Raw genomic sequence first — 24,515 nt, forward strand, 5'->3', positions numbered from 1 at the left:
AGGTGAGAAAGTACAGGATAGAAAGAAGGTTACCGACCGATTAGGCGAGGATTGGAAGTTGTTGCTAATTGTTAGAATTATTATTAGAACTTTAATATTTAATTGTATTATGATGAAGTTGGTAAATATGTTGAGGTTTTAATGTAATAGGAATATGGATTTGTTTAAAATATACATTTAAGAGGAATACCTTGAAAAGTTTGAAATTTATGATATTTGGATATTTTGGAGACTTTTAGGTGTTGATTGTGATCTTTCTATTTCACGCCCGATGCCGATTGGAGTCGTTTAGGGTCGGGTGTGACACTTTACGCTTAGAAATTTCTGGTATTCAAATTCTCTCTTCTCTAAAGTTCCCAAACTTCTCAAATTTCTCTAAGAATCATGTCTAACGATTCTCAAAATGTCTCCAGTGCCGGTTACGACGATAACCGCTCTGATGAAAACCCTCCATCTCCTGCTCAGTAGGAATATAGCGAGCCTCCCACCATGTCTCAAGAACCTGGTTAGCGTGACCACTCAAAGGTCACTGCCCCAAGCAAGAAAACCCAGGCTGACCAAGCTACCTCTTCGAAAGGGAAACAGAAGTAGGATAAGGGAAAGAAACCGATGGAATGTACCTACTCCTTGGTTTACAACAGTGTAAGGGGATATAAAGTTGACCACTCCCACTGGTTCTCGAAGGGATTTGTGGAAGCTGAGCAACCCTTATGTGAGTGGATCTCAAAGAATGGCTGGACCGAGCTGTTCTCGATTCGAGAAGCCACCTACCCTGAGTTAGTGAAGGAGTTCTACACTAACCTAAGAGCCACTGATGATAACCGGGACTACATGGTCACCAAGGTTCAAGGGAAAGATATCTTCATCAACCCTCCTTACCTTGCCTCACTGCTAAAGCTGAAAACCGAAGGAGCTAAACTTAGAAAATCAGGTGACCAAGATAAAATTGATTATCCCGCTGAGTTTTGCAAACTTGCCGGTCATGTCGGGGAAATCTCGAGCACCTCCATGGGTCAGAGTCAAAAGATGGCTCATTACATACTGACCAACTTCCTCTTTCCAAAGGTCAACTCCACTTCCTCAGTGTCGAACTTCTAGCAGTGCTTCATCTGGCACATGCTGACCTACCAGCCGATCAACATGCCAGTCTTTTTAATCGGTGGTTTTCAAAGAAGTACTGGAACCCTTAGGTTAGGCTCCATTATTACCAGAATCTTCAAAGATCACCAGGTGAATTTGGTTGAGGAAATTAATGTATGGGGGACTGAAATTACTGCAGCTGCACTATTCGGTTTGGTCTACGATCAACCCATCGTCCCTAAGAAAGGAAAAGGGGCCGCTGTTCAGGAAACTGAGGGGATGCAGACCAGAGAAGGAAAGAAAAAGAGGAAAGCTCAAGCTGACAAGTAGGATAGAAAGAGGAAAGTTGTTCAAAGCTCTTCCAAGGACGCTGACGCTCCACCGAAAAAGCTTCGGTTTGTGTCCAAAGGAACAAAGCCTCAAGTTGCACAAGGTCAAGTTGGACCTAAGTTAGAAGAAAACCTCAAAAGGCAAGCTGAGCCTGAGGAAGAAGAATAAAAAGAGGACACTCCTGAGAAACCACTGAGAAAGAAGAAGAAGATCTCTTCTGGGTTAAGTCCTATCAATACACCTCCACTTGATGTCGTAATCTCTGAAGACTTTCATTTTGCGCGAAGTCAGGGCATTGATCTTGAGAAAAACCCCACTGACCAAGATGAAGAAGAATTGGGTGGTCAGTTTGATACTGAGGAGACAGCAGATGTTGAGCAACATGAAACAACCAACATTGAGCAGGTTGAAAAAGAAGCTGAGCAAACAGCAAAGGATCATGCTGATCAAGGGGCAACCTCACCTACTGACTCACTTGAGTCTATTCCAGCTGACCCCTCTCCTCCAAAGACTAAGAGATTACGGAGACTTAAAAAGATGGCTCATAAATCCCCAGTGATTGATCTTATGGATGACGCACCACTACGGGAGCCGATCACTGATCTCTCTGATATGCAGTTACAATTCTTCGCCAATCCCACTGAGTCTCCTCCAAGAGAGCACCAGGAAAAGCAAGCCTCTATTTCTTAACCTAAGGAATATGCCGACTCAATTGCTACTCTAAGCCAAGATAATACCGAGCACATCCTCGAAGTTCCTGCTCCTCAACATACTGAGCTAGCTAAGGAAACACATGCTCAGGTCAGCGCTGAAACTCCTCAACCTCCCCAAACCAGTCAGCTTCAGCCTGACTCTAAGCAAGTAGATCATTCTACCGATCACCCACTTCCACATCCTCAAATGCAGAATATCAACCAGTCAGCTTCTGCTGGCAATCTGAACACAAGTCCAGCCACTGATCATGCTGGCACCTCCAATAATGAAAGGAACCACACACCTCCACCTTCCGGTTCTACTCATATTCCGGCATTTGGGCCAAACATTGATGGATCCTACAACTACTTGCACGCTACTGAGTTTGGTCGAAGAATAATTGACTCAGCTCAAGCTCTACTCCAGGACCTCCATCAAACCAATGCCGACATCGCTGGGTCAGTTCCTATTGAGCCAAATCAACTTTCATCTGTCACTCAGCTTCTCACAGAAATCAAAGGTCTTAAGGATCTTCTGAGTGTCATGACATCACTCCAGTCTCAACAGCCCAAGCAGGAATCAATAACAAAGCTGGCCGAACTCCAGCTGACAATGGTCAATCACATGAACTCTCTCTAGGGTCAACTTCAAAACCTGTCAGCTGCGAACTCAATGTATGTAACTTCTGATGAAGTTCATCAACTCTTCAACCAGCTTCACTCTGAGCAAGCCAGAACCAACGAGCAACTCTCTTCCACCTCCCAATACTCCATTGAGCAAATTAGTGAGGCTGTCCGTCTACTCAACTTGAGTAAGGAAGAGATGGAAACTGACCAACTCAAGACGAATAAGCTTCTGCAACACTCCCAATCCATCTTCAAACATGTGCGTCATTCGAATGCTCAACGTCAGTATTATGACTCGACTCTGCTTAAGATGTTTCATCAAGCCTATGCCATGCTGACTGATTCTATAACCTGGGTTGGGAAGTCTCAAGAATACATACTGAGTATGCTCAGTGCCTCAGTCAGGGTTCCCCGTTCTGTCTTGGATGATGGTGTTCCTGTTTTTGATGGTATAAATGAAAGCACGCGCAAGCTTAAGGCATTTTCTGTACGGTTAACTCATGCTGCACTCAACGACACCTTCATTCCTCCTCCACCTGATGCTGGCAAAACGGGGGAGAAAGAACAAGCTGAACGAACTCAGCATACAGGAGAAGCATCTGGAAGTCAGCAGAAACAAAAGGGAAAAGCTAAAGAGCATTCTGCCCATATCAACTACAAGAAAAAATAGCTTAACTAGGATTGCTAGATTTAGCTTTTAAAACTTGTATTCTTTTCCTTATGTATTTTGTTGTGCTGACCATCAATTCAAAACTATGCATGCATCTACCTTTTTCAAAATTGACTAATCTTATGTGATGCTTACCTATGTCTTGTGCTAAAAACTTAACGTATCTTCATTAAATCAACTGTGTTATGTGCTTACATTGCTTCATGTTTGTCTGCTGTGTTGATCTATAAGTGGACCTCTTTTATATGTCTTCTTAACTAAAACTCATTGAACAAAGATATACTCATCGTACTCTGATATCTAAATCTTCCGCATAACTTAACTGAGTTAAATAGAATATGTTCCATGAGCTGGCCTATTTCTGAAAACTGACCTTAGACTTACTTGATTAAACCTTGAAATGTTTAAAGTAAAACTAAGTCAGTAGCTCAACCCTTACGGGGGAGTATCTTGAGAAAAACAAGGTCAACTTTCATGGGGGAGCTCAACACTGAGTTCCTTACTGAATATTTTTGCCAACATCAAAATGGGGGAGTTTGTTGAAACACCTTTCCACATGATTTTGATTTGACAAAATTATTTATGTGATTGATAAAAATATTCTAACACATTAAATTTAAATGCTTTGATTTATTCACACTAATGTGTTTGTTCAATGTTGAGTTAATTGATTTATAAGACATTAAGATAAAAAGCCTAAAGGCCCATAAGAGGAAGTCAAGCCCAAGTCAATAGATCAAGACCTCACGGCCCAAGAAGACAAAACGCAGTCGTTCTAAGCAAAGCGCTAGCTCAGCATGAAGAATGATCGAGAAGCCTTCTATCAATTGCTTCAAGATGAAGCTACTGAGTTAAACAACAAGAAGTACAAGTCAGCGGCAGAACGGAATCAACTTAGAGACAAAGTATTTCTACTTTGGGTAAAGCTCAAAAGACGCAGTAAGCTGTTTGGAAGACTTTACTATAAATGTCGAAACATTCTTTTCATCTGACGAAAAGCTGCTGAGCACTGCCGTAGACAGAAGATACAAGAATCTCATTGGCCAACGACACTGAGCACGTCCTTAGTGAAAGCGACAGGAAGCCGTTAGCCTCCAACGGTTATTTCGAAATTCGAAATCACCGATGCTTGAAGTGTCACTATCAATAGGCCTCTCAAATGTTTCATTCAATGCAGATCTTCAATCAAGTCGAAATGCTGACCAAATTCATACTTGAAGTTCTGTGAGAAAAGCAAAGCAAATCTTACACCAATTCCAATCATCGTGTAAAAGTCTAGAGTGATTTCATTCATCTAAGGTGTCTTAGCAATTGTTGTTTAGGACAAACACTTATCATTTCTAGAAGAATAGAAAGGAGAAGCTGAGTACTCGGTTATAGTACTCAGCGGTAGTTATAGGAGTGAGTATAGGAATAGAGGAAGGTACTCTTGTATACTCAGCTTCTGTTGTAAAAGGTTTCGTGCTCTACCTTTAAAGAGCTCAGTAGAGGATTCAAAAAGCTCAGAACGCGTTCCGGGGACTGGACGTAGGCGGAGAGGCCGAACCAGGATATGTCTGCTGAGTAACATATTTCTAACCTTTAAACTCCTTTATATATTGCTTGCTATAAAATTGACTAAGTAACGAACTCACGCTGAGTTGAGTGCACTAAGAAGCTGAGTTCAGGAATAGACTTAAGTGCTATCTCCTGACTCAATGAAAGAAGCAGACTTAGTCACCAGTTGACTAAGCTTGTGTCTTAAAACCACTTAGCGCCGCTGTGTAAACCTTTTCTCAAAAAGAAAAGAAGTCAGCCTTAACGGACAAAATTTTAAATAGTTCCTATCCCCCCCTTGGAACTAACCTTGTCACGTTATACGGGACCAACACTTTCCACCTCATCGAATTGAGTAAATTTATTCCGTTTTACTGGTGGACAAAATAAAAGCCAAAATTAACTCATCAAACAACTTCAATCGTTTCAAGATCAACAGTTGAACAAATGAGAAAAAATTAGAAGAATTCAAACGTTTACAGAGACCCAGAAAGACAGATAGTAAGGGTAAAAAATTCATTAAAAGAAACAAATGAAATCAAACTTGAATTTAATCTATACAATAAAGACGACGAAGAAGAAATTAGAAAAGAAATTAGAGAATAGCAGTTACCATAGAAACAACGGATAGGCGATCCCTGTTCATAAAATGCAAACGATTTCAAACAATTTTAGGCGAACCCAGTTCAGAAAGAGCAAACGATACAAAAACAAAAGAGAAAGCAGGGGTAATAGCAGTTACCATAGAAACAGCGGAAGTGAGAAATCGTTGCATAGCAGAAAGAGCAAACCAATTCTTAGCAGTAAGAATAAGAATAAATGAACGGTTAGAAAATACAGATCACTAACAACTGAAAAGAAATTTACCAAGAGAGCAGAAGAAATGAAGACTACGACATGAACAATGAAGAAAGAGAGAAGAGCAGTTACCATAGTAGTTGGTTCTGGTATAGAGAAGTAACTGTGGAAGATGAAGCGATCCCAGTTCGGAAAGAGCAAACCGATCCCAGATCAAAAAGATGATTTCAAACGATTTTAGGCGAACCCAGTTCAGAAAGAGCAAACGATACGAAAACAAAAGAGAAAGCAGGGGTAGATTGAGAACGTGGGTTTGGAGAATGGTTTATGGTTTATGACTATCCGTATGCAAAGCGAGGAAAAAGCTGTAAAGAAGAGTTATAATAATAAGAAATTGACATCTCAGCTCAAGGCAATTCTGAGATATGACATCTCAGCACTACTAACTACAGATTTAGTATATTGTATAGATTACAAGTCATCTTTGACAAAATACATAACTTCAAATTATGTTCTCCACTAACGCAAGACATCAAATAGAGAGTCTATTTCAGCATTACGCATAACAATCCTTTCTTCTAAATAGACATCCAACTCAGATTTTTCTGCTGGAAGAGTGTCTACAATCCTCATCGTATTATCTAGTTGTGTTGTACCTCTAGATTACCTTCCTCAAATTCTAAAGAATTGGAATTGTGATTGGCTTTCACTTTGAAATTGTTTCTCCATATCATGCTCGTGAGCGGTTCATTTATACATTGAATCGAACCGACTCAATCCATTTACATTCTTAATGTTGAGTTCAAGTTCGACCTCGTCAATTTTCTAACAACCGAGTATGAACATGTCAAAACTCAACTCATCTCGTTTCAATTACAACCTAATCTTTCAATTTAATAAAAAGTAGTCCTAATTATGTTAATTTCCTTACATCACATAAGTTATGTTGGAAATATTTGGAAGAGCGCATGGACAAAAGTACAACTTTAATTTAAAATTAGATCAAAATAAATATTTAATTTGCATTTTAAAATGTTATATTTTAAAATAATTTATTCAGATTGATGGTGGGATATCATTTACCCATATTAAGAACTACTTATTTAAATGTATAGATTAGAAGAAGAAAAAAAAAAGATTAATTTGTGCCAAATAGAATTTAAATTAAAAAAAGGAGGGATATCTTTAATGTTATTTTATTGATCTTGTTGTCTGGCTTTAATGTAAATCTGAATAAAGTGGAATTCTTTTTACTGAAATTTGAAAATAGAAGGAATATGAGTATATTTTTTATAAAAAGAAAATAGAGCTAGCTATATAAATATTAAATTTTAATGTAGGGAAGATGAAACTTATTTCATATGATATGGCATATGGTCCCCTGTTGAATAAAAAAGGAAAATATTGAATATAAACATTTTGGGATTGAGTGGGGAGGATGAAACTCATTTCATATGATATGGCATATGGTCCCCCTTTATTTCGGAAACGCAAAAAGCATCATCATACTTCTTTTATTTCTTTATTTGGCTTTTTGGTGGTTGAAATTTTTAATATTTTAGTTCAATAAATTATATGATTTTTTATTTACTTTTATTCACATTAAACCCATATTTTTCAGATAAATTAGTGTGAATATCTAGTTTAGTTAAAATGGAGTTTTTGCCAATTTCATTATAGTTACATCAAATATAAAAAAAATATTACTTTTAAACTATTAAAAATATAAATTTCTAATATATAAAATGAATGTAGTCATTATCTACAGAAAAAAAAAATTAGAAATTTATGTGTGCTAAATATAAAACCAAAAATGGAACGATCAACTCTGCATAGTATGAATTTCGAGACCTCAAAGCCACCAGACCCTGATTATTCAAGTATGACCAGACATAGTTCAAAAAAAAAAAAAATCAAAGGGCTTAGATGGCAGCCTTAACGCAACCCCCTTCTCCGCTCAAGACAATAGTATGAGTCTAGTTAGGCGCAAATCTTCTTGGAAATTAGATGTCTTATTCGAACAATCAGATGGTCTAATATATGATTGGGGGCCAATAATTCAGAACCTTTCCTTGAAAATTATGTTCTCGCATATGATTCTGACTTGGAGGATGGCGAAGAGGATGATCTCAAATGTTCCAGAATCTCACTCCCAATTGAAGAAAAAAAGAATTGTGGAAGCCATGAAGAACCTCTCTCATTCTAAAAGTTTTAGGCAAAAAGATATCATTCAATTGCTTATCACAGAGATTACGTTTCCTATGGGTGAAGTATGACACTCTTACCATAATTGATTTATAGAATGACTATTTCATTACTTAATCTCTAACATTGAAGATTATGAGAATGCTTTTGTGAGAGGACCTTATATTATTGCGGATCATGTCCTAGTTGTTCAACCTTGGAAACCAAATTTTGACCCTTGCGATAACAGTGTGAAGAAGACCTTACTTGGATTAGCTTCCCCGGCTTGCCAATTGAATATTACAACATTAGTTTCCTCACCAAGGTAGGGAAGGTGATAGGAAATGTGCATAGGGTGGATAAGAGATCTTCCTCAACTGAGAGGGGTAAATTGGCTCGGGTCTACGTCGAAGTTGATCTCTCCCAACCCTTACCCTCAAAATATAAAGTCAAGCGTAAAACATTCAGTATCAAATACGAGGATTCACACAACATTTGTTATAGCTACGATATTTAAGGTCATTTCTCAAGAATTCTGTCGTGACTCGAGTGTTGAGGATGTTCAAAATTCTGAAGCCCCAAAAGCTGCTAATGCAGAATTCAGAGAAGGTAGTGTCTCCAAAATGGCCTACTTGGAAACGCAAAGAGAAAGTGAACATATATGACAAACAACGACGGGTGCCTTAGATGTTCCTCTGCTACGGAAGATATTTCATATATTTTACGAGACTGTATTATGAGCAAGCAGATCTAGTATAAATTAATCCCTCGGGATTTGCCTAATCCCTTTTTTTAAGAAATGGGTAATTCATGGTTTTCTTGGTGTTTCAATAATACAGCCTTGAATGCTCACTTCTCTCACTAAAATTCTATTTTCCTCATTATCTGTCGGTTCTTATGGAAATGGCGCAACTTTTTTTCTTTCCAAAAATTCAGTTGACATCCCCGCTGATCCTCATCGTTTCTAGCCCTGAAATTTCATGAATTCTTCCATTTTGTTTACTCTCTAGTAGACCTGTTCAAAAGCCCACTAGTCCGCCCGGTATGTCCAAGCCCGCTCTTCAAAGACTGGGCTTGGACGTATATGTTTCGTAATAGGTCCGGTCCGGCCCAAACCCGCTTAGGTCCGAATATAGAGTAGGTTGGGTTAGGGATTTATCTCAAAACCCAGGCCCAGTCCAGCTCGATCTGAAATTTTAATAATAACTTTAATATAATAAATTTTATAGTTTACTAAACTTTATATTCCAAAAATAAAAATTTTAAATTTATTCCAACATAAAATTTCCAAACCATATATTTTTTTTAGAATTGGTGAACATGTACATATTTTTGTTACTATAAAAAAAGTATTTTTTTTATTTAGGATTGCGTTACTTGATTTTTATTGAAATAATCCTCTAAAATTTAGTTTATTGTATTTTATTATTTATATATAGTATAATTTTTTAGTTTAATTTTAATTTTAAAAAAAACAAAGATATTAGTTGGGTCGGACTGGGTTGGACTTGGGAATTAGTTCTTTTAGCTTGGCCCATCCCGGTCCGAACCCGATGCCAATATAGTGCGGGCTGGGTTGGGCTTGGACAAAGTAATTATGTGACAAGCCTCATTAGACCTAGTTTGAGCTCAGTCCATGAACATGTCTACTCTCTAGACGCGGTCAAATCCTCTGCAACCCGTTCGGAGATTATGGTCGTTTGGTTTAGGCCCCGATAGGGTGGCACAAGCTAAACACTGATGGTTATTTCGACATTTCTTTAAAGAATGTTGCTGCTGGGGGAGGGGGGCTTATACGGGATGACATATGGTTTTGGGTTCGGGGCTTTGTCCATTGGCTTCAGGTGATATATTCTTTCTTTGTTGAACTCTGGAGCATCCTTACGACTTGTCAACTCGGCATTTCCAATTTAATCATTGAAAGTGATTGTAAGGAAGCCATTTCCCTTGTTCAGCTAGGTACTCTAGATACCCATCCTGCTCGTAATCTCCTAACCTCCATCAGGGAGTATCCTTCCATCGGGCTCAATACAAGTTTCGTTCATATTTTCATAGAATAAAATCGATGTGCTAATTACATGGACAAATTGGCTTCCTCGTACCCTTTGGGGATTACTGTTCTTCAGAATCCTCTTGTCCCCCACTTATCTTTCCCATCCGTGAAGATATGCTAACATCTATTTTCCTTGTTTAGTTCCTTCTTAGTGTTTGCTTGCTTTTATTTTGTAACAAAAAAAAAATATATCAACACCATCTTAATCAAATTTTTTATGTTTAAGGCTTGTTTTTCTAGTTATTAGTAGACCTGTTCATGGGTTGGGTCGGGCCGGATTTGGGCTGGATCTAATCGGGTTTGTCATATATTTATATTGTCCAAGCCCAGCCCAGCCCGCATTATATCCATATCGGGCTCGGATCGGGCTGGGTTAGGTTAAAAAAATGAATTCCCAAGTCCAGCCCGGCCCGTCCAACTAATATATATATTAAAAACAAAAATTATTTATAATTCTAAGAAATAAAAATTACAACTAAAATTTAATTTTTTAATATGTACTATAAAACGTGAAATTATATTTGTAACTTTTAATTTTAACAAAAATCAAATCCTTATTATAAAAAATTAACAAATAATTTCTTTGAAAAAAAGACACAGTTTGAAAATCTATATTCTGAAAATGAAAAGCTGTCAACCTAATATACATATATTTAATTCTTTGTATGTAAATATTTTTTTAATTAATACCTATTAATTATAACTTATTATTATTAAGGATTATTAATCTTAACAAAATTAATATTTAAATTTCGGGCCGGGCCGGGCTAGACTGATTTTATTAGATAAATCCCAGACCCAACCCATCTTATATTCGGGCTTAGACGAGCTTGGGTCGGGCCGGGCCAATTATTAAATGTGTATGTCCAAGCCCAACCCATTAAGGGCGGGCTGGGCGGGCCAGTGGGTCGCTGAACAGGTCTAGTTATTAGGGATTTATATGACTAAAACTAGGGTTGTAATCGAGCCGAGCCGAGCCGAGCTTTGGCCTGTTCAAGCTCGGCTCGCTATAAAATTAACGAGCTCGAGCCCGAGCTGCGCTTGCTATAAAATTAACGAGCCGAGCCCGAGCCGAGCTTTGGCTTGCTCAACGAGCTTGAGCCGAGCTTCGAGCTTGTTTCGAGCCCAAAATCCTCTTTGGACGTGGTTCATTAAGAAAATTATCTAACCATGAATTGTTTGTGAGTAAATCGTTAGTTATATTTGTGAAGTTTGCTCGCAAATAACTCTTTAATTGCGTACATAAACAAGCTCACAAGCAAAGTTCGTGAATAAATAAACAAGATCTTACAAATAGTTTCTCTATTACTCATTTATTATGTTTGTGAACGAAGTCATCTAATAGCAAATGAAATAATATTAAGTTTAGATATTTGTGAACTAACACAAAACTATATAGTTTTCTACAAAACTAAAATTTGTTCATAAATGTTCTAATCGAGTATGCTCGCGAGCTTTCGAGCCGAGCTTTGGCCTGCTCAAGCTCGGCTTGTTTACGAACCGAGCCAGTAAATCATGTTCACGAGTGGCTCATTTACAAATCGAGCCAAATCGAGCTGAGCTTTTATTGAGCCGATCACCGAACCGTTCATGAACGGCTCAACTCATTTACAACCCTAACTAAAACTAAAGTAATGGGATATAAAAAATACTTCCAATGTTTACCTGTAAGAGTAATTTTATCTACTTTTAAAAATTGAAAATTTCAATGATTATTAACAAAGCAGCACTAGTTGGGTTAAACTACACCCATGATCACTGTATTTTACTCATTTTCATGGTATAACCACTAAACTTCAAAATGTAACATAAAAATCACTCAATTTCACACTTTATTACATTATTATGATCACTAAACTTCAATTAGTGACTCAAAATGATCGTTAATAATCTCAAAATAGAAAAGTTCAAGAATTAAAGTTGTTTACAACCACATTTACCATGAACCAACGTTTTTTATATGCTAAATCATCATTTTCGGAGAGTTCTTTCTAAACATTTAATTTCTATCTTCTAACCAAATATCACATAAATGACCCTATACGCTTACTCATTTTGAGGCATTAATAGAAATTTAATAGCCATAATGTTAGAAAATGTAAAGTTATATGATTTTTATGTTACATTTTGAAGTTTAATTACCATAATATGTATGTAATTTATCCAATCTCGTTGTAATATTCTTTTAAAACTTTTTTGTTTTTCGTTCGTCCGATTTTTTGATTCGAGACTCGTCAGAGCCCCTTTAGAGATTGTTTGGATGATGGTTATTTAAAGTAAGATATGATAAGTGTATGAAAGTTGGCTTGTTTGTTTTGAATTGTAATTGAGGAATAAAAGTAAGTGAAGGAAAGATTTCTCATGTTTTTGCTACACCTGAATTTGGAGGGTAAAGAGGTTAAGTAAAAAACATTCCAATAATACCCTTAGTTTTAGTAATGGCTGAACATTTTCTTTTTGTTGCAAGCAAAATAAAGCTCACTTCTATGATTTGAAACCATTAACTAACAATGTATGCTGAGCAGATTATTATTTTTTCATATATAATTTAATTAACTTTGGTTAAAATTTATTTAGATTAGAGAAAAATAGAAGTTATGATTAAGAGTGTGGATATAAAAGTAATTTTATATAGAACCTTACATTATTTTACCTTCAAACCAAACACAATTAAATTATTAAATTACGACTTACCCTACATTCCATCCAAACACAACAAGTTATTAATAAACATCGTTTACTTTATCCTAGCTTACCTTACTTTAAATAACCTTCATCCAAACAAGTGAATGTTTTCCCAATTAAAGCTTCATGCGTATGTTGAGACCCGAACTCGAAATCTAGTTTAAGTGACTTTAGTCCCTTAACTACTCAAGTCAATTGGTTATTTTTTTTTATACATTACTGATTAGTAATAATATGACGTATAAGTGTACCAAAAGGTTAAGAATTACCTAAAATATAATTATAACTATGTAGTTGCGTTCACATGGACCCTGATGACCACGTAAATTTGACTGTATAACTACGATGAAACTTGTGAATTAGTTAGAGGTACAATTGTATTGTTTGCAAATTTAAAAATAAAACTGCTAACTTGTTTACACCTTATCCAAAAATGAAAAATGTTCCATCAAAAAAAAAAAAAAATGAAAAATGAAATGCTGATTCTATCAAAATAACAATAATTAGTAGAGTCGAGCTGCTTTTTGCATTTGAGAAAGAAAAAGGAGAAAAAGAGAGAATAAAGTATTGTATGATTGAAGAACGGCCATAGGCAACGCAAGGCAGCCAGCCAGCTCAAATGTCCAACGGCCTGACACTGCACACACTCCCTTTTTTATTAACGTATTTATCTGCACAATCTCCCTGGCGTCACTTTCTCCGGCCGAACTATAAACAAACAAATTTTTAAACAAACCTCTGTCTATTTGACTTTATTACTCAACCCCTTTTTTTATGGTTCCCTTCCCCCAACCTATTCAACACCCTTGTCAGTTACCGCTTTTCCTTTTTTTTAATTCAACAATATCATAATCACTAACGAGCAACAGAAGACGACGATATATCGATCAGATGACGAGTCAATGATGTTGCCTTTGCTCGGGATTGATGCTGCTACTCCTAAATTATTAAGCAGTAGTATTTGTTTTTCTCGGGAAAATATTTCTGTTTGGCTAACAAGAAAATTTCATAATCACTGTAAGTTTTTGTTTTTTTAATTAATGGTATGTGAAATCGTTAGTTGGATTTTAGTTGGAGAGGTATTTATGGCTGAAACTGAGGCTAATTAATAGGGTGAAGATGACAGTAGAAGGAAAGTGTATGCGTGAGAGAGAGAGAGAGGGACGATTTTGCTTGCAGATCTTTAAGTTTGTGCATTAATTACACAGAGAGAGAGAAAGAGAGTGTGTGTTAATAGTTGACCCTTTTTTATTAAGGTATAGATTACTACCTAATTACACCACTATCACTCATCTCTTCCTTTTCTTTTCCTATTCATTCAGCCATTGCTTTCTCTCTCTCCCACCCTGTCTCTGTTTCTGCATTTATTTCGTTTCTTCCCCCTTCTCTTTGCTTTGGGATTTGATTAAACCCATCATTTTATCTGTTTCTTACATCAAATTCAACCATGGAATGTTTCTCTGTTCCTCTCTTCTTCTCTCTTTCCCTTTAAAATTATCAATTCATGTTTTCTGTAGATCCTCGCCTCTTCCTTTTCCGTATAAGATGATCAATTAGAGTGCTGGTTCGTCTTTCAGAAGTTCTTCCTTTCTAATTTTCTTTGTTTGTAGTTTTCGCTCATAATTTTCTTATTTTTGCAGTGATTTTTGAAGCTGTTGAGTCGGAACGAGAAAGCCGAGAAAGAGGCTAGTCTTCTGTATTTGGATCAAAAAGTGGTATGTTTAATATATTATTCTATTTAAGTATTATTACTTTATAGTTCCAGTTTTAGGTTGTTTATTTGTTGGGATCTGCTTTCAGATCTCTCTTATTCCTTCATTTTGGTTTCTACTGGTTTTCATCATCAGAACTGAGTTAAAAGTTAAAATCTACGTAGGATTCCTCGTTTTGCCTTTAGACCAACTTCTTTTTTTCTTAATTTTTAATTAACTCGTGATAGTTGCTGGTTAGATCTCATCATATGCTTCCAAACAAAAAGAAAGTGATATTCTAGCAGAGGGTTGGTCTCCTGGTGAATTCTTTTATGTTCTTTTTTTGTTTGACAGTTTATGTAACCTTTCGTAAAAGTTGAAATTATATCTTGTCCTTTTGCATATATGGATGGCAGGCTTATTATTGGGCAAGTTTGTCGAAAGTTTTTGGTTGTTAGGTCGTCTCTTTCTGTTTGTAGCCATTTTACTTTATTTTCTTAGTTTAGTTGGACTAGTTTCATGAAATTTGAGGTAATTTGTTTTTTCATGGTATGCTTTTTAAGCACTCTGTTTATTTCCTCCCAATTGTATCGTTTTCTGTAGTATGTGATGGGAAATTGAAGCTTTGGATGCGTTTATTTGTTAGTTTGACTTTGTTGTTCTTGTTCATATGCTCTTAGACGACACATGTGTTCACCCCTTTGTTTACATAGGCTAAAACAAGATAAATCGTAATTTCAAATGTGTTTAGGGGTGATTATCCCCAGAGTTTACTTGATTTTGCTCCGTTCCACCAACAATATTTATGCCCCTGTTATATTTAGATATTGTAGAGATTTCAACTAGCTAATGTTTCTAGTACGCATAGTCCATTGAATGTTTCATCACTTTCTTCTTAATTGTCTGTTATAGTTGTCTTCTTCTTCTTCTTAGTTATTGGTGACAGATAAAACCTGTTTGAAGTTGAGTACTTCTTTGGAACTTTTTTACCTGTTGTGCTTCGTTATATTTTCTTCCAACATCTTGTTTTTGGCATTTTATAATAAGTTATTTTATTATTGTTATGATGCTCAGTGGGTTTACAGAGTTTTGTCTTGCTTTTTTTTCTTAATTTTAATGTACAGGATAGGTAGCAGTGTTCTGAGTGAGTGGCTTAAGCTCAAAGATATCACTAAACTAACTTGAAGAACTACGAAATCTTACATCTTAGGCAACGTATGTGCAAAATGAAGCTTGGTAATGATCAGTATTTCTTTCATATTATCACCCAATATTATTGAATCATCTCTACTTGTATTTCTTTTATCATTAGTTGACTTGGGAGCAATCATGATTTTTCTTTTAATTATTTCCTTTAAAGCTACAATTATTATTGATTGGAATTGGTGGTTGTAGCTCTCCTGTGTTAAGCAATAATCATTTTTTCTTGCGATTGAGTCTTCCATTGGAAAATGTAATTTAGTGAAGTCTTGTATTGTATGATGATTATTAACGTGCAAATTTGTTTGATAATGATATGCTGCAGATTTTAAATGTTACACTTCAGTTTTCAGGTTTCACAACCACTTCAATATTTTATCTTGTAGATGGTGAAACAGTACTTTTCCATGGAACTGTTGATCATAAATCTGATCAGAAACCTGTTGGAGAAAACAATGGTGCTATTGACTCCGATGGACTTAGGTCTGAACATAGATTGGAAAGCAAAGAACAAAGTGGGGCCTTCTATGATCTGAAGTCTGGTGAAGGCAAAACAGATCGATTACAATATGCATTCAGTGAGGAACATTGTTGGGCCATTCCAAAACTCGATTGTTCTATGCGTGCCAATGATTTGATAAATGATGGTGAGGAGAAACTGAGACATTTTGTCGCACCAATACCGTTGAGTCGTTCATCACTAGAAATTGAGTCATTTGAGAAGGATTCTGTTTTCTATGTAGATAAAAGTGTTATGGAACCCGAACTACCGGAGTTAGTTGTTTGTTACAAAGAGAATAATTATCATATTGTGAAGGATATCTGTATTGACGACGGAGTTCCATCCAACGACAAATTTTTATTTGACACAGATGTAGATGAGCAGAAATTGTGTACATTTCTGATATCCGGAGAGAAAAATAGTGAACTAGAACAAGTAAAGAGTGATCTGGACATGCATATTCCAGATTTGCTGGAATCTTCAACAGAAGAAAATTTAGCTATAGGGGGCTCAAGAAATGAATTTCGTGTTGAACATAATTTGAAGGAATTGACGCCTGTGAGGAAAATAGACCAGGATGCAATGGAGGAAGATGTAAATGGTGCATCGAAAGAGTTTTTTTCCCTTGGTGAATTGCTTTCAATGTCAAAGATGGGTGGAGATCTTTCACAACCCAAGTCTTCCCATGACAGCATGGACAATGTTGAACAACTGTCTCAGGTTTGTGCATTTTAAGATCAATTTTAAAATGACTAAATCATTGTAAGAACTGCATAATCTACTTTGAGGTAAAGCATTTTATCGAATAACTTTACTGGCAACAACTAGCATATTAGTTCTCTCTCCATATCAAAGTGATACACGAGTGTTTTGATTGCTCCATAAATTACCTAATTGTTAGACCTCGTCTGGGAAAGTTATTAACGACCGTAGATGGTTAGTTGTAGTCTTCCCTGTATGGATATCATTAAGTATATTTGAGCTTAACTTTGTATAATATATGTAGTTATAGAGGCACTGAAACTTATATTTTAATGCTAATGCAGAGGCCACATGAAAACACAATCTTGACATGGTCTCGTGATCCTGAAAATGTCAATGAGCAAGCGTCATTGGTCAGTCCTACAACTGTTTCTACAAGTAAAGAATCGGGTATTCATTTTGGCTGTGAGGAGGCGAGCTTACAAATTCATGATCCAGATTCTGCAGTTAAGGCGCCAGACCCTGGTCATGATGGAACATGCATACCAAGTCCTCCAGACTCTGCAGCTGAAGAATCAGAAAATGGCAGCAAAGAGAAAACATTGGAAAGTCATAACATTGAACTGAACAGAACAGTTGGAGATAAATGTGAAAATAGTAAATTGGAGACTGGAAGCATTACCTTTGACTCCAACTCGTGTGCACCTGCTGCCTCTCAAGGAGATACCGGCACAGAAGCATTTTCAAGTCAACTTCAGCGTTGTCAAGGAGAGTCGAGCTTCTCAGCTGCTGGCGGTCCTATATCGGGTCTGATAAGTTATTCAGGACCTATTGCTTATTCTGGCAGTCTCTCTATTAGATCAGATAGCAGCACAACCAGCACCCGGTCCTTTGCCTTCCCCATGTAAGATCGATAACTATCAAACTTGTTTCTTGCTCCATATCTGAGCCTTCACATATTAAAAACTTAACATGGTTTATGATTTGGTCAGATTGAATTCGGAATGGAACAGTAGTCCGGTGAGAATGGCGAAAGCAGATAGGAGATGCATCCGAAAGCAGAGGAGTTGGAGGGAGACCATTCTTTGCTGTAGATTCTGAATGCTTTTTTTTTTTTTTTATGTTGTGTGCATAGGTTGGGAAGTTAAAGGAAGAAGGAAAATACATATTGGTAAAATGGCTTAGGGAGTATAAATATACATGATTGAATTTATGTTGGAATGTATTTGCAATTAGGTTAATGGCAGTTGAGATGTGTTATAGTTTTGATATTAATTATTAAATGGTGGTTATTGATTGTATCTAAAAAGTAGTAGTAGTAAAAGGGAGGAAAATGCAAGTTCCAGGAAAGATTAAAGTAAATTTCAGAAATTGGCAAACCTCGTTCTCTGCGTTCGTATTTCTTGAAGCCAGAGATGGGTAGGCAGGCCGGTTGGCTCCTCAATCCTAGAGGAAGGTCTGCCTCCATGTTCATCAATTTATTTATTTATTTTTTAAATGTATATTTTATTTGTTTAAATGTTTATGATACAGGAGTAAATACCAGTAGAATTCTATATCAAATTTGAGGTGATTAATATAAATATATCAGTGGTAAGTTACATAATTAATTAAGACACGACAAGGTTTTGGTAAAGTATACGTTTAAATTATATGCTAAAACTTGTTTTCATAAAACTTCTGAAGCAAATTGATTAGTTAAGTTCAGTTTTACTATGTTTTATGTTCTGTTTTCTCAAAAAGATGATCTACTTTACTTTCTCTCCATATATACCTATGAACTTAAATTTGACACATAGTAGGAAAAATTGGGCACCTAGATAGATCACGTGATTTTTTTTTTCTTTTGGAAAATGAAAGATACTGCTAATGAAGAAGATTTCCTTCATATATGTTTTTTTTATTAAAATGTAATATTGATAATTGAGCCTGGCTTCTTCTGATTAGCATGATCTTAAATGAAGTATAATGTTTATAGGCCATGTGCTTTTCTTTTTCCCCCAAAAATAATTCCTTTAAACTAAACAAACAAATACATGAACATAAAGCTAGAGTGGTAGGGGTACAAGCACCTCCATATCATTCTTTATCTTTAGTCATTTTGTTATTTGATGTGGTTTACTCTTTGCTGTTTAAAAAGGTGATGCATTGCTTTTTTGGATTTGAATTTTCTAGATCAAAGACATAGACATGCATTTGCATATGAATGCAAATATATCATTTTTTAATGAACATAATTTTTTTGGTTGTAAACAGCCTCAACACGGGCAACACCCTATTATAACCCTTCTCCAAATGCCACCCCATTATCGGACCTTTAATTGCATAGAAAACTCATTGGAAAGCTCTTATATGTCACACACTAGGCCTGATTTCATATATTGTGAATAATCTTTCTCACCACCTTAGTAATCCAACGGTAGAGGATCTTTCGGTAACTTACAAAATCCTTCGACCTGGCCTTGGTTTGTTTTTTCCAAAAGATAGTCCAAGCTTTCTCATGTTCACGTTCAGACTGTGCAACTTGCAGAGAATAAAAAAGATCATTTACAAGTTATGATGTGTTCTCTTGGCGATCCAAGAAACAAATCGAAGTAATCTTGTGAAGCAGAATATAAGACAATGAGCTCAGTTTCATTTAAACTCTAATGATCATAAACCTCCTTAAAGAGCTTGGCATTGAATATACAACACCAGCTTTATTATTTTGTGACAACACCTCTCAGACCTGCATATCACTCAAAACCCCATTTTCCATCAATGCACCAAACATCTTGATATTGAATATGTAGAGGAGAGGGTTCTTTCAAGATTAGTTACTCAACTATTCCACTAGGTTTACAATTGGGTGATCTTTTTACCAAAGCCCAACACTCATCTTAGTTTACTTATCTCATTTCCAAACTTGCCCTTTAATTTGAGGAGGGCGGGGTAAGGATAATTATGCAAGACACTAATACCTCATATTTTCACCATTTTTCACATCATTTCCACGTTCTTTCACATCATTTTAAATTGCCAAAAACCAACTAAAACAGAAATCACATTACGCCTTTTCACCCCTTAAACCATATTACATGTCACTAATCCATCAATAAGATCTGCAAAGCTCCTTATTTGTGGGAGTGTTAACGCATAGAGGGGTGGGCACGAGTGGAAGCATCCCTTAACCACTCTTTTAAGGGGTGCTTATCGACTGCCTGGGGTGCATCGACATCACTATGCCTCTGCCTCCGCCTCCGCCTTGATGTTCAAGTAAAAGTCTCATTTTACGAGTTATTTGTGAATTCAAAATGGCTTCATGTAGCGCTATATATGTGCAAAATTGCTTCCATTTGGAATGTTAAAGATAAAATTTAATATATATGTATGTTTTCAAAAATATTAAAAGTCAAATTTGTATCTTATGCCTAATAATAGTAAAGAGAATCATATATACGGTAAAACCTCTATAGAGGAATACTCTATATAAGAATAACCTCCAATTTGTTATAAAAAATTTCGGTCCCAACTTGGGCCGGTTATAGATAAGAATAACCTCCCAAATGTTAATTGTTATACATAATCCAAGTCCCACCTTTAGAAATTATACCTCTATATAGGAATAATTATGTAAATAATGTATATATGTATTAAGGATTTAAACAAAATTTATTAAAAAATTTAAAAATTATTGAGATTAAATATGAGTTAGCACACAAATTCCAACTTTAACTATAAATTCTTACCATTTTCCCATAAAACTCTTTTCTTTATGTATTGGAAACTAAACTCAAAACTCTTCCAATTCTTTAGGTATTGGAAATAAAACTCGTAGACTTGATATGCTAAACATTAATTTGTTTTATTAAACTAAACTCAAAACTCTTCCAATTAGAGAGTTCTTATTGTTGTTAAATTTATAAACTTTAAGTGTTGATTTTTTTTTTTGGGTACCAAACTCTATATAAGAATAACCTCCCAATTGTTATACAAATTATCTGGTCCCAAACGTATTCCTATATAGAGGTTTTACTGTATATAGCTACCAACTTCCAATGAAAACTAATAAAAAGTGGTGAGTCATAAACCTGAAAGTGAGTCATATAATTCTGACTTTCCTAGTAAAGAGAAATGAAACATGCAACAGCAGCTTCTAAATTTGCACAAATAAAGAGAAATGAGCTGGCGTTGCATCCATTAACAAGGTAATTATCCATTGAAAAGTAAACAAATTAAGATTATATCTGATATAGTTGTTTAATCTGAACAGAATATATTGATTTGGGTATGATGGGGTGGGGATATGCAAAATAAATGGGTAACACAATAAGCTTAAGGGTCCTACTAATTAATACAGTAGGTGACAAAAAAACCCAACTCAAATTGTGTGAAGTCTCCTAAAAAGTAAGAAAAAACTACACAAGTTTTTTGGAACTCTTTATTTTGTGCTTTGTGTCTCAAGAGTATTTAATAAGTTAATTAACCAGGTGTTGGAGTAGTATAAGTAAGCCTTAGTTTCCATGCAAAAAGTGAGTATTAGAAAAAACATGGAGCTTTTAGTTTTGTTCATTTTATTTTCTATGATGCTAACACCTTGTGTTAGTTATAAGCAACTTCAGAATCAATATTCATCTTCACATTCACAAGGTAACATTTTAAGCATCATTTCTTAATTTTTCTTACTTAAAATTAATTAATGCAGTAAGTAATTGTATTAGTGAAATATGAGGCAGGTAGTAGCATAGTTAATACTCTTCCAAGGAAGCTCATGACATCTTCTGTGAGTGTAACGATTAAAGATGATGCCACTCAGGCTTTTGCTCCGGACATGGCAGGTATCACAGAATTCTACCTAGTCCTATAAACTTCATTTCTACGTTAAAGAAAGGGCTTAATGCATCTATAGCTCTCTGTAGACAACCATATTCTCTTATACTTTGAAAACATCTTATTATTTACCTCTAAAATTACAGATATCTCAATGAAAACATAGATGCCGAGAAAGGCAGAAGAAAAAAGAAAGAGGAGATAAGAGATTCAGAATTGTTAGTCCTCTACCATGAAAACATTGTAGTGTGCTTTCATTGAGATATCTGTAACTTATAGATGTATTGTGGTTAAGAAAAAAATAGTTTGAATTTAAATTACACATGACTAGTTCAAACAAAATCAAATATGAGGATGGTTGTTATTGATTGTACATAGTGATTTATTAGTATTCTGAACTTGTTTACAATGATTCATTCATTCGTCTCCTAAATTTATATAAAGTGCATATATTTAAACTTGTTCAAAATCTTTTATTGTTCTACCACTGTCAAGGGGTCAATAAATCACTTAAGCAAATTGGAAGATAAGACCTTCTTAAAGCATATGGTGCAAAATGATTTAATGATTAAAAAAATGAATAGATGCAGGGAAAGTATATGAGAAAAGAGAAAAAGAAAGCAAAGAATGGATGGAGGCATCAGAGTTTCTTACGATGGATTATCGTCGTGTTACAAGAAGACGTCCAATACATAACAAATCCTTGCCTGTTGCTCCATGAAACTACATCACACTCACACACTTTCAACTAATTTTCTATGTGGCCGACATTAGGGAGCAAAACCCTACAATTTTGTAAGACTAAACCCCTTAATTTGTATTCGTTTTAGAGCCCTAATTATAATAATACTGTATATGCAACTTTTCTCTTTATTTCATGAGTCAAATATTGTAGTTAAAGAAGTTAGTGCTAGCTAGCTAGGTGAAGCAAAACAAATGAGTTCTTATCCGTACAAGTTTTTGTTGAATGGTTTAAGTGATTGACCAACATAGATTAATGCTAATTAAGAGGACACACACAGCTGGCTACTAATTTAAAACTCTACCCTACCCACGAATTCTGCTTATGGTTTATTGAAGTTATGAGATACATAAACATATTTGATCATAATATAACTTACTACATAATTTGGCGTTTTTACTACATTCCAATTATTGAATATTGTCACAAAATTAAAGATTGATTTTATTTGTCTTATTGGCGTATCAGATGGATGTCGTTCATTAGAATCAAAAGCTTATATTGGATATGTTAAGTGGTTTCTTGATAAAATCTCTTACACCAAAAGCTTGCTTGAGAATTCAAATTCTTACAACACCATCATTTATTCTTAAACTTTCAATATGTGATAAGGTAGCTAGCCCTATGTACAGATATGTTTCGATTGTTCATGCTAGTGTATGAGAAATAATAATATAAAACTGTTATTCAACTTTACCTTTTAAGGTCAAATAATTCTTTGATAACTATAATATTATAATTGTGAACTCTTATTGAGACCTGTGTATTGTATTGTATTGTAATTACACAAGTTTCTGTACAAACAAAAGGAGAAATTCAACTACATATAAAACAACAGGTTCATTAAAGCAAGACTTGTTTCAACAATATAATGATGCTTACATTCAACACAATTATTAGACTCACAAGTATAGGGACTTAAACTTTATGATTAATATCATAATCACGAAAAATATTTACACAAGGATTGAAATTCACCACCTGGAAAAATTTACATTAGTGACGCTTTATTTGCATCGGTCGATGCAAATATCTTTATTTATGTCAATTTGAAAAAGGCTATCGCAATACCTAATTAAAAAAGTTATCAACGTTGGTCTTTAATTATAAACTGATGCTGAAAGCCGATCGTTGGTCTTAGACTTTTGACCGACGCTATTGTTAAATTATTAGCTCGGTCAAATTCAAAAACCGACGACAAAGACCCTCATATGCACGCGGAATATTTATATTGGCTTTAGTGTCGGTCTTCGACTGTTGACCGACACTAATAATTAACATTGGGTTGGTGTCTAGTAAACAACCAACCCTAATGATACATTAGGGTGAGGCTTTAATATAAACTGATGCTAATGTTTAAAACCGCGTTAATTTATATGTAAATTTCAATTAAAACCTTACTTTCTTCTTATGTACAGCTCGCACGAAAGTCCCAAAATCCCTAACTTGTTCACTAAAATGATGGTCTTTGCGTCGGTCTACTAAAATGACAGTGGTAATAAGGCATCACTGGAGTCAGTTGTTTGAAAGAACCGATCCTAATGACTTTTGGTGACGGATGGTTAAAGAAATCATCGCTAATTAAGCGTCACTGAAGGTCATTTTTCCTCTAGTGCGAGCCCTAAAACTATCACTCGCTTGCTCGTGTCTTCATCTTGCTTCATTCCTTTCATTCATGCTCTTGTTGCATTCCCTTCAATCTCGTGTCTTCTCTTGCTTGTGTTCTCCTTATGCACAGTTAAAGTGTTGTACCAAGATTTCCCTTTGGGTATGTAAAAAATATTCCTTTACTATTATGTTTTTGGTTTTTACGGTTTGAATTTTCTAAACATCAGCTTTTCTAAATTTCAGCTTTCTTGTTGCCTCAATTGCATTTAGGTGACTTCTTTGTCATTCGTAAATATTATCCGCAAACATTACAACAACAACAAAGCCTTAGTCCCGAAATGATTCGGGATCGGCTAACATGAACCATGAAGAAATCAAGTCATGTCAGCGACACAAATTCTCTCCCTCCACTATGTCCTATCCACTACCATATTTTTCTCAATCCCCAATAAACTCATATCACTCTCGATCACCCTCCTCCAAGTTTGCTTAGGTCTTCCCTTACCCCTAAGCACTACATCCATTTGCCACTCTCCAGTCCTCCTAACCGGCGCATCAAGCGCTCTTCGTCTTACATGGCCAAACCACCTTAGTTGATTTTCTCTC

General features: G+C 35.6%; 1 protein-coding gene across 6 annotated transcripts; it reads left to right on the forward strand.

The window, feature by feature from the left end:
• Positions 1 to 13,233: 13,233 nt before the first annotated feature.
• On the forward strand, positions 13,234 to 18,046 carry LOC136233869 (uncharacterized). 6 transcript variants are annotated; one of them, XM_066023597.1, is made up of 7 exons: positions 13,897 to 14,219; positions 14,296 to 14,370; positions 15,471 to 15,582; positions 15,933 to 16,193; positions 16,290 to 16,768; positions 17,095 to 17,654; positions 17,743 to 18,046. In XM_066023597.1, exons 3-7 carry the CDS (start codon positions 15,564 to 15,566, stop codon positions 17,849 to 17,851), a joined length of 1,428 nt encoding a protein of 475 aa, XP_065879669.1. In that variant the 5' UTR covers positions 13,897 to 14,219; positions 14,296 to 14,370; positions 15,471 to 15,563; the 3' UTR covers positions 17,852 to 18,046. The 6 variants fall into 6 exon arrangements, with proteins under 6 accessions (XP_065879661.1, XP_065879687.1, XP_065879669.1 ...); XM_066023589.1 differs by lacking the exon at positions 13,897 to 14,219 and adding an exon at positions 13,234 to 13,672 and having other exon boundaries at positions 15,933 to 16,768; XM_066023588.1 differs by having other exon boundaries at positions 13,899 to 14,219; positions 15,933 to 16,768.
• Positions 18,047 to 24,515: the final 6,469 nt, after the last annotated feature.

This window comes from Euphorbia lathyris, chromosome 1 (assembly GCF_963576675.1).
Source record: "Euphorbia lathyris chromosome 1, ddEupLath1.1, whole genome shotgun sequence".
Lineage (NCBI taxonomy): Eukaryota > Viridiplantae > Streptophyta > Magnoliopsida > Malpighiales > Euphorbiaceae > Euphorbia > Euphorbia lathyris.